The 11,074-nt window shown below is 53.2% G+C and overlaps 1 protein-coding gene across 1 annotated transcript in view; it reads left to right on the top strand.

The window, feature by feature from the left end:
* The first annotated feature begins 2,988 nt into the window (after positions 1-2,988).
* Positions 2,989-11,074, top strand: part of FOXO6 (forkhead box O6) — a 318,593-nt gene continuing 310,507 nt past the window's right edge. Inside the window, exon 1 of the mRNA XM_069623048.1 lies at positions 2,989-4,374. Within this exon, the coding sequence (XP_069479149.1) occupies positions 4,042-4,374 (333 nt within the window). The 5' untranslated portion in view covers positions 2,989-4,041. The remainder of the gene's footprint in view (positions 4,375-11,074) is intronic.

Genomic DNA, 11,074 nt, shown 5'->3' with positions numbered 1-11,074 from the left:
GAGGTCTCGGCAGTTCAACTCAATGCAGTGTCAGAGGCCTGCTGGGTTAAACATTTTGAGGACTTGTATGCTTCAAATAAGTATATAAAGGCAATAGTTAAGCCCCTCCAAGGAGATCTACTACGAAAAGCATGGAATCTGTTGATAGAAGTGGAAGATGTATTGCAAAAAATAAGGTCCTGTAAACATACTTAAGCCGCCTGCCCAAACGGTTTAACTAATAATACTTTAAAAGTGGACCCTCTGTTTGGGCAATAGCTTTGATAGTACTATTTAGAAGTATTGCCCAAAGGGGCACTGTTCCAAAATCATGGCAGACTTCTTTAGTGGCACCTGTTTACAAGAGGGGCGTGAGGACTGAGGCAAAGAGTTATCACCCTATCACTCTGATTGACGCAAGTGAAAAGGTCTTTGCATTCCTCTTTTTGAAACATCTTGAGGCCTGGGCACTCTCGGGTGAGAGGTTAAATAAGCTCAAGACCGCCTTTCGAAGGGGACATTTTGCCTTGTTCTCAGGGCAATCCAGGCGTATGCATGGTGAGATAGATCCAGAAACACTTATGTTGCCTCTAAAGAGCTCTTGTCAGCTTTTGATAGAGTCACCCATGGCAGATTGTGGTCGAAATTAGACTCTTGGGGGTTCTCAAAAGACCTTTTGAGCCTCCTACTAGGTATGCACCAGGACTGTTGTGTTAGGGTTAAACTAAATAAAGAAGGCAACTTATCCAGAAGAATTATGACTAAATCAGGTTTGAGACAGGGGTGCATTTTGGCCCCCTGCCTCTTTAATCGCTATGTTTCAGACATCAGGGAACATTTAACTCCTTCCGTGTTGGACTTGCCCAGATTGGGCACCATGAAAGTGCCTTGGATGGCCTATGCAGATGACTTCCTGGTCTTCGACAACCCGCGTACAGGGCTGCAGAGGCTCCTCTGCACTTTATCAGAGTACGATAAAGATAATGGGCTCCTTATAAATCCTACCAAAACGAAAGTTCTTGCGTTGTCAAAGGGCAGGAAGGCTGCCTCTGTGGGGTGGTCTCTCGAAAAAGACCAGAGTTGTGTGCACTCCATGTATAATCTATTTCGGTTTTCATACGTCGGCACAGCCGTCACAATTGAATTTTTGCAACGCCCTTTCACAAAAAGCACGTTCTTTGTCCAACCAGTTGTTGAAGTGTGACAGAAAGTGTGGCTCCTTTTCAATTAAATCAGTTATGCATTTCTATGAAGGGAAAATTGTTCCCTAATTGACATATGGAATGGACTTGTTGCATAAGGGCACCTTCAATTGGTTGGACACTATACAGGCGGTTATGTGGAGATGTGTTTTAAATCTGCCAAATGTTATTCTTCTAGCAGCCATCCTTTTCGAATTGGGAATACTATCAATGAGGGTTCAAGCTCAATTGCGGCTCTTGTCTCTGTATCGGAAAATAATGTTTCCAATGGATGGTTCAGTATATGCAGAAATAAAAATATGTATGCAATTGAAGGGTAACCTTGGCGGTCATTCTGATTATGTAATGCCTATTAGAGAGGTTCTATGTCATTTCATTGACACCCATTTTATAAGTGTTTTGCTGTGGAATTTTTCCCCAAAAAACTTTGTGAATTTTTTTTGTATTATTTTTGGGGGGTTTCCCCTCCAACCACCAAACATTTACCTATTTTTTTATTTCCCACCCCCCCACCTTTATATGCCATTGTCCACCCCACAACAAAAATCAAAACTTTTTTTTCTGCAAAAATGCTGCGGCAAAACACCCATCATAAAAACGGGTGTCGATGAAAGGACGCTATACCAGTAGAAAATATTGTGAAAAACTGCTATGGGAATGCAATTGAGACACAGAGGTTCTGAAAGATGAGCCTGATAAAGGTAAACACTCTTCATATGATAAGCATTGGATGAATGGAGCAGACTGTTTTCATGCATATCCATCCCCCGAACATTGGGTACATGAGCATCAGAAGAGAGGGGCTCCTGCTCCCTATTTCTCCCTATTTCAATGTGTTCCCCAAACGTTTCTATAGAGCTGTCTGTATGCCACTCTGTTTGAATGTATATTAACAAAGGAAGTGATGCGGGGTAGGGGAAAGATCCCCAAGAAGGGTGCAGTGTGTAGATTGCTGAGCCCTGGACGCACAAATATCGGCTTATTTCAAGAAGCTGGTTTTCTGTAATGACTGGAAGAATAAAGACCATCTGTGGACATGTGGTTTGAGAAGTGTTAACATTTCGGTTGGTTTAGCCCTGGCTGCTTTTATCAACTCTATGCACCTAAGCACTTTGGAAATCAGATGTTAGACGTCTATATTTTAAATGATGTTTATGGAAATCCCCCTAGTATCTGGCCTCGGAAAATTGATGGAGTCTTTTAAGTAGGTAGTCAGAACACTTCTTACATTAACCACTCTGTTTGTTTCGGAGGAGACTGGCATGCCTTTTTTTTAATTAAGGGGCCGAGAATGTAGTGTTAATATTTCAGTTTTTATGCTGTAACTTTTTTAATGTGGATTAAATGTATTGCAAAAGCTTTTTCAAAAACCATATACAAATAAAAAATAAATAAATAAATAGGCTTTGGGGGTCGGGTGGTGTGAAGGAAACAGGTGGGGGTGCTGCCACTACCTGCATGACTGAAAGAGACTGAGGCGGACATGTACCGAGGGCAGCGTAGAGTAGGGGGGTGCTGACAGGTCTCGCCAGGCTGCCACAGCCAGGGCAGTGGGGGTGGTGTGGAGGGCAGAAGGAAAGCGTGAAATATGTCCGCACAGACATGGCTCCGGCCGCCAGGGGAGGGGTGCTGAGGGCAGGTGGCTACTGTGCAGACACGGGAGGAGGAGTGCTGCCAAGGACGGCGGGCGGGTCGGGGGAGGGGAGGGGGCGCTGCCGCTCCGAGGGCGGCTATTACTATTACCTGCATGGCAGTACAGGCGGGGAGTGGGGGGGGGGCACACGCAGCTCTGCACCTGCACTGCTGCCTTGGCTGCTGCAGCGAGCCTCCCCCGCCGAGGGACACCCGGGCGAGGGGGACCTCTGTTCGCGAGGGGTGGGGAGCTGCTGATGTCACTTGTCAACTCCATAAGAAAGTAGGAAGGAGTGGCCGAGGCGCGGATGAGACAGGCTGGCTCTGAGCAGGCGGCTGAGCGCTGTCAGTGCCTACCGCAGACCTGGCACGGGAGACAGGGCTGGCAGGGAGCTTGCCGGCTCTACGCGGGGAGGGCCTGGGGACCTCTGTCGGCACGCAGGGGCACTCTGCCTGCTCTGGGGGGACCCCTGACGCACTCCCTGTCTGCCGTGAAGAAGCCCCGACGTGCGTGCCCTGTCTGCACCAGAGCAGAGCGCCCACTCCGGCACCTCGTCCCCGTACTGCTGCTGCTGAAGCCGGCTGGCTGTGAGCAGGCAACATTGTGCTTTTTACCAGATTCCGTGTGCGCTGCTGGGGGGCTGCACGCCCCGGACCTTGCCTCTCCCTCCCTCCCTCCCGGCCACAGGAAGGAGGCAGACGGGGGAGAGGAGGGCACTGATTCCCCGTGATTTCAGCCCAAGTCGCGGCTGCCCATCTGTTGCTGTCTGAAGCTCCCGCGGAGACGGGCGGGCACCCCCTGAGCCCCCCCATGGATGGACCTTGGCTCCAATACGCTGCCTTCGCTTAATCTTTTTGTACCATTTTCTCCTTGGCCTGAAGATTTCTGAGGACACCAGTCACCCCCCGGATTGACACGAACAGCCCTGCCCGTCTGGCCGTTATTTTGGGGGGCACTCATCGGACCGCACTTCTCGCCTGGACTTCCAGGGTCTGCATTGAGGATTGGGGGGCCCCCATCCTCCCGGGGCTCCATGCTCCCCGGATCCGGCTTCCTCGGATTTGTACTTTTCTTCTCTCGCTTTTATTGATATTTGCTGCTTTTTTAATTATCATTATCACGCCTGGTTGGACCTTGTGGGGGGAGGCGGCTGCTCCCCCCTCCCGGATTCTGATTCCAAACTGTGAATATACAATCAGAAAATAGAGACTCCCCGCGGCTCGGGGTATGGAGGAGAAGCGGCGACCGTCGGACCCGGACCCCGACCTGGCCCCCCAGAGCCGGCCCCGCTCGTGCACCTGGCCCCCGCCACACCCCGAGATGACCCCGGAGGGCGTGTCCGGGGGGCCCCGAGCCGACCCCGCCGACGGGCCGCTCCGCAAGGCCAAGAGCTCCCGCAGGAATGCCTGGGGCAACCTGTCCTATGCGGACCTCATCACCCGCGCTATAGAGAGCGCCCCCGAGCGGCGGCTCACGCTGGCGCAGATCTACGACTGGATGGTGCGGAGCGTGCCCTACTTCAAGGACAAGGGCGACAGCAACAGCTCGGCGGGCTGGAAGGTAAGGGGCCCGGGGGCGGTGTACCGAGGGGCAAGAGGAGACCAGCAGGAGTGGACTGAACAGGGAGCGCTACTTTAAGGGTGACATGATATCCTCAGCTTTGTGGTATGAAGGGTGAGGCGTACAGGGGGTGGTATACCCACGGCAGTATACTGAAGAGGGGACACTACTTTAAGCGTGGCATGTCCAGCTGCCTGGGCTGCAAGGAGACGGGCACCGCGGCAGTGCACTCTGGGGTGGTGTACCGAGGGGTGGTATACTGAGGGGCAATATGCCCATGGGAGTATACTGAAGAGGGGACCCTGCTTTATGTGTGACATCCTCCTCTCTGTGGGCCGTAAGGTGGGCAGTAAAGGGGCAGTGTATCGAGGGGTGGTATACTGAGGGGCGATATGCCCACGGGAGTATACTGAAGAGGAGACCCTGCTTTATGTGTGACATCCTCCTCTCTGTGGGCCGCAAGATGGGCAGTAATGGGGCAGTGTATCGAGGGGTGGTATACTGAGGGGCGATATGCCCACGGGAGTATACTGAAGAGGGGACCCCGCTTTAAGGGTGCTGAGTAGGATGAGGGGGCATGCACTCGTTCAATAGAGACATCCCGAGCTCCGTGGGGCGGGGCGGGGGCGAGGTGCGTGGGTATTCGATGTACCGAGGTAGGCAGTATGTTCATGGGGTGGGAGGCATAATGGGGGTGAGAGGTGTCTGGTGAGAATCAAAGCGGCCAGAGTCACTGCGACACTGGAAGGTGGGAAGCGGCCCGGACGGTATAGTGTTGTGGGCGGTATTGAGGTGGTGTATTCAGGGGCGGTGTACTGAGGGGGGTTGCACGAAAGGATCATGCATGAGAGGGGGCGCGTCCTGGAATATCAGCGTACAAGGCTCAGGCGCTTGGAAGATGAAGTGGCACTCCAGGCGCTATACTTAGTTTGGGCGATATACCGGGAAGCGGGTGGGTGTGGGTGGGGGGTTGGCAGGGGATATCCCGAGCTGCACGCGGATGGCCACACGGGGTCTGCATCATTTAGTGAGAAAGGCGATAGTATTAACTCCGTGGGCGGTATACTGAAGGCGGGTTGCTTAGGGGACGAGAATGGGTACTCTAGAGATGGTATACGCAAGCGGGTGGGGGGGGGGGGTATACTTAGAGTGGTGTTATTGAGTCACAGTGTGCAATGCATAGAACTTTGTGGATAAAGAGAACTGCAACAGTTTGTGGCTGTGGACTAAAGGGGGCGGTGCCCTTAAAGGAGGAGCGGGTGGGTACAGATGCATGGGAAGAATTCAGAAACGAGGAGGATATAAGACTATGAGGTCTCCTGGCAGGAAAGATTATAAATCCAACATTATGTTTTATGTATATTTATTTTATCTGGCTTCTATAGTGCTGCATGCGGCTGGCCGATCAACAAAGCGCTACCGATGTGCCATTAAACATGTAAGACAATGACGAATATACTGTGCAATCCTCTTTTAATATAGACTGTCCGCGCTAACATACGACAGCCCCATCAGCCAACAGCACATATCCGTATAGACTGTCTGCGTCCATGAGAGACACTGCCGTCTCTACCGTTGTCACCGACAGGCGACAGCCCCCAACAGCACTCTGCACTCTCCATATAATGCCACCACTGACTGGGGTGAGTCCCGAGAGGAAGCCCCCGCTCCCATCAGTTCATTGCACTCTCTGCGCTGTCTCAGTGGACTGGCAGGAGGCAAGCAGAGCGCGCCTCCTCCCATCAGTCCATAGTGCACGCTGTACAGGCTGTGTCTCCAACAGCAATCCGCAATACCCTCTGAAAAGACGGCGTCCCTGTCCACAGGCCGTAACACCATCTATGCAGAGTGTGTTCCCGCCACCAGTGCATAGCATAGCCTGTACATACTGTGTCTCCATCACCAAGCCACAATATCCTCTGAAAAGACGGTGGCCCTCATTACGACCCTGGCGGAGATCGTGGTGCAATATGCACCATGGAGCACGGCGGAAAGCTGCCGATAGCGCCATGGGGGTTGGCAGATTTTCCGCCCCATTCCGACCTTGGCGGGGCGGTAAATCCCCATCCCCCATTTTACCCTTCCCCATTCCCATTTTTGCCCCATAGGGTATAATGGGAGTGGGGAAGGCGTTAATTACGCCACCTCAAAATACGGTGGCGTAATTAACGACAAGGTCCCGTAGCGCCATGGATTTCTCCGCCCGGAAAAACCAGGCGGAAAACGCTCCATGGCGCTACAGAAACTCGTAGTAGGGCGGACGGGTCCGCCGCGAATAACGCTGGCGTAAACCCACTCCGCCAGGGTCGTAATGAGGCCCGGTGTCCCTGTCCACAGGCCGTAACACCATCTATGCAGAGTGTGACCCCGCCACCAGTGCATAGCATAGCCTGTACATACTGTGTCTCCATCACCAAGCCACAATACTCTCTGTAAAGACGGTATCCCTTTCCACAGTCCGTCATACCCTCCATGCAGAGTGTGTCCGCATTCCATAGCAGACTCGGCTTCCATCGCCAGTCCATAGTACACTCTCTACAGGTTGTGCCTTCAGCACAGTCCATAGCACACTCTATATACAGGTTATGCCTTCAGCACAGTCCATAGCACACTCTATAAAGACTCTGTCCCCAACTCCCTCTATGTAGGGGATGTCCCCGTCACCAGTGCATAGCACAGTCTGTGGAGGCTGTGTCTCCATCACCAATCCATAATACTCTTTGTAGCGACTGTGTCCCTGTTCACAGTCCGTCACACCCTCTATGCAGAGTGTGTCCCAATTCCATAGCAGAATCTATGCAGACTAAGCCTCTATCGCCAGTCCATAGCACACTCTATAGGGTGATGCCTCCAGCACAGTACATCGCACACTCCCCCTCTATGTTGGGGGTGTCCCCATCCCCAGTGCACAGCACAGTCTTTACAGGCTGGGTCTCAATCACCAATCCATAATACCCTCTGTAAAGACTGTGTCCCTGTCCACGGTCGATAATCCTCTCTATGCAGAGTGTGTCCCCGTCACCAGTCCATAGAACACTCTATAAAGACTACGTCCCCAACTCTCTTTATGTAGGGGGTGTCCCCGTCACTAGTGCACAGCACACTCTATACAGGCTGTATATCGATCACCATCAACTTTGTAAGGACTGTATCCCCATCCACAGTCCGTAACACCCACTATGCAGTGTGTCCCCATTCAGTGGCATTCTCTATGCAGACCATGCCCCCATCGCCAATCCATAGCACACTCTCCACAGGCTGTGCCTCCATCACTGGTGCACAATACTCTCTATAAGAGAATTTCTCCATTACTGGTGCATAGAACACTCTATATTGGCTGTGCATTCATCACCAGTGCAAAGCACTCTCTATGCGGACTAGGCCTCCACCGCCTCTATCCCACACTCTACACAGGCTGTGCCTCCATCACTGGTGCACAATACTCTCTATAAGAGAATGTCTCCATCACTGGTGCATACCACGCTCTGCACCGGCCGTGCCTCCATCACTGGTGCACAGTACTCTCTATTAGAGCGTGTCTCCATCAGCGGTGCACAGCACACTCTAGAGGCCGTGCCTCCATCACTTTTACTCAATACCCCTATAAGAGAATGTCTCCATCACTGGTGCATAGCACACTCTACAGAGGCTGTGCCTCCATCACTGGAGCACAATACCCTCTATTAGAGAGTGTCTCCATCACCGGTGCATCGCACACTCTACTCACTGGAGCACAATACCCTCTATTAGAGGGTGTCTCCATCACTCTACTCGTGCCGTGCCTCCATCACTGGAGCACAATACCCTCTATTAGTGAGTGTCCCCATCACCGGTGCATAGCACACGCTACACAGGTTGTGCCTCCATCACCGGAGCACAATACCCTCTATTAGAGGGTGTCTCCATCACTGGTGCATAGCACACTCTACAGAGGCTGTGCCTCCATCACTGGAGCACAATACCCTCTATTAGAGAGTGTCTCCATCACCGGTGCATCGCACACTCTACCCATGCCGTGCCTCCATCACTGGAGCACAATACCCTCTATTAGAGGGTGTCTCCATCACCGGTGCATCGCACACTCTACCCATGCCGTGCCTCCATCACTGGAGCACAATACCCTCTATTAGAGGGTGTCTCCATCACTCTACTCGTGCCGTGCCTCCATCACTGGAGCACAATACCCTCTATTAGTGAGTGTCCCCATCACTGGTGCATAGCACACGCTACACAGGTTGTGCCTCCATCACCGGAGCACAATGCCCTCTATTAGAGGGTGTCTCCATCACTGGTGCATAGCACACTCTACACAGGCTGTGCCTCCATCACTGGAGCACAATACCCTCTATTAGTGAGTGTCCCCATCACCGGTGCATAGCACACGCTACACAGGTTGTGCCTCCATCACCGGAGCACAATACCCTCTATTAGAGGGTGTCTCCATCACTGGTGCATAGCACACTCTACACGGGCTGTGCCTCCATCACCGGAGCACAATGCCCTCTATTAGAGGGTGTTTCCATCACTGGTGCATAGCACACTCTACACAGGCTGTGCATCCATCACTGGAGCACAATACCCTCTCTTAGTGAGTGTCTCCATCACCAGTCCACAGCACACTCTATGCAGGCTAGGCCTCGACCACCATCACCTCTGTAAATTCTCTGTCACTCTCCGCAACACCCCTGCATTTAGACTGTGAGCTCTGACAAGAGACATCCCCAAAGGACCCCCCATCCCCCGCCCCCTCCCCTGTCACGGGCTTTCGCTCTGCACAGAGGGCCATAGGCCACCGAACGGGTGCTCTCCGTCGGCACCTTTAGCGATCATTTCTCGCATGTCTCGTGATCTCCCCCCATCCCCCTCCTCCCCGCTTCTTTTTTCACTCCAAAATGCCGCCCGTATCTCTGTAGACGATCTACACAGTCACGAGGCTGGCAGGTACTTAAGAGACCGTCACGGGCGGGTCCTTAGGAGACCGTTCCCGACTTTCCTGCCAACGCGCCCCCTGCTGGTGTCCTTGCACGAGAGTAACTCTGCCGCCCTCCAGACATAGTTCGGTTATTTTAGACGGTGGCGCCCCTACTTTAGACAGCAGCACGCCTCTAGAGTGCCTTTCCTTTCAAACCAGTCCGTTCTCTCTTAGACCTACACCGCCCAACAGTCTCAGCCTGAGACACCACGCCCCTTCCGACCAACGAGACAGCCTGGTCTCGCCTCGGATGGTGATTCTTTGGGACAGCCAGGCATGTCTCACATGAGCAGAGCGCTATCCGTGTCTCTGCCACTGACCTTTGGAAGTACCCCTCAAGGCACCCCCTCCAACCCTCTCCCCTCCGTCGTGCCCCTACATTAGGTCAGGTGGGGGCCTATAGGCAATCCGGAATGGAGGCCGTGCCCACGGGACAGTCTGGTCCTGTTTAGGGCTGGTCCCAGCCAGGAGCGCCCCAATCCTGACTAGTATGGACGGTGCATTTTGGACTAGCGCCCCGAGACATCCCGGCCTCTGACGTATCTCAGCAGTGTCCGCCGCCTGATGCATGGAGAGACGGGTGCATGCGCGCCGCGATCAATCTCGAGACAGCAGCATCCCGCCGTGCCGCCAGGCCGACAGTCGGATCCTGCCGCCAGACGTGCCCCTTCGCCCCCCAGTCTCGTAGACGGCCTATGTGACTGATGTGCGTAACACGGCTCCCTCTGGCGCGACCCCGCTACGGCCAGAGACAACGTAATGTCTGTAACATGTCTCCCAGTCCAAAGACACTCTGGTGTCTGTAATATGCTCTGCTGCGCACAGTGTGATGTCTGTAACCTGTGCCCCCGCGTATCGCGCAAGTTCACTGTGTGCCTGTACTGTGCCTCCAGCCGGTTTTATGCCCCAGTCTTTTCCCCCGGCCCAGAGACAACCTGGTGTCTGTAGCATGTTCCCCAGTACCGCGACAATCCCATGCCCGGGATGCATGTGTCTGTAATGCAGTCTCTTGTGCATCGCACACTCTGGTGCGGGGCGGATACCACCCAGCCTATAATCTGCCTGTCTCGCAGCTCAGACAAAGGTGATGTCTGTTCGTGCCGCCCGACAGAGTCAATCTCTTGATTGTGACACGTAACATAGTGTCCGGTCCATCACACAATGTGAAGTCTGTACCATGTGCGCCTGTCCACCAGCGTGGTGTCTCTAATATACCCCCGAGATGTTGGGCAAGCGGGCACCTATAATACGTTCCCAGTCCACCTAGAGGGTGTAATGTGAAGTCTGCAATGTATGCCCCTGCCCACGCCCTCAATGCATCTGGCAGTGGCGTGTCTGTCATGTGCGCCAGTCGATCATTCAATGGCATGTCTGTAATATGCCCCTGTCCATGAGACAGCGAGATGTCTGTCAAGTGCCCATCCTGACCGCTGTAGTGACCCCCTTCCTGTCACTCTCGCGTCTCATGTATTCTGTTTGGACACGATCAAAGACCGCCCTTATACTTAGACACACGGAGTGCAGAGGGGTGTATCTGGGGAGAGTTTGGGGTGCAATTGCTTGCACGTGGGCTAATGTGAGTAGCACCCATCAACTTTTTAAATGAGATGTTAGTCCGTCTTTTGCAGGTCAAGCCACTGCGCACGAATGGACTACGACCCCAGTTGCGGATGGGAAATCAACCCCCGCCTCCAACATGCACACACTGGGAGCACCTCTTGAAATCAC

The sequence above is a fragment of the Ambystoma mexicanum genome, chromosome 11 (genome assembly GCF_040938575.1).
Source record: "Ambystoma mexicanum isolate Mex_15411 chromosome 11, UKY_AmexF1_1, whole genome shotgun sequence".
Classification (NCBI taxonomy): Eukaryota; Metazoa; Chordata; class Amphibia; order Caudata; family Ambystomatidae; genus Ambystoma; species Ambystoma mexicanum.
The sequence above is the reverse complement of the archived record's forward strand: the minus strand, read 5'-3'. Positions and strand labels throughout refer to the sequence as shown.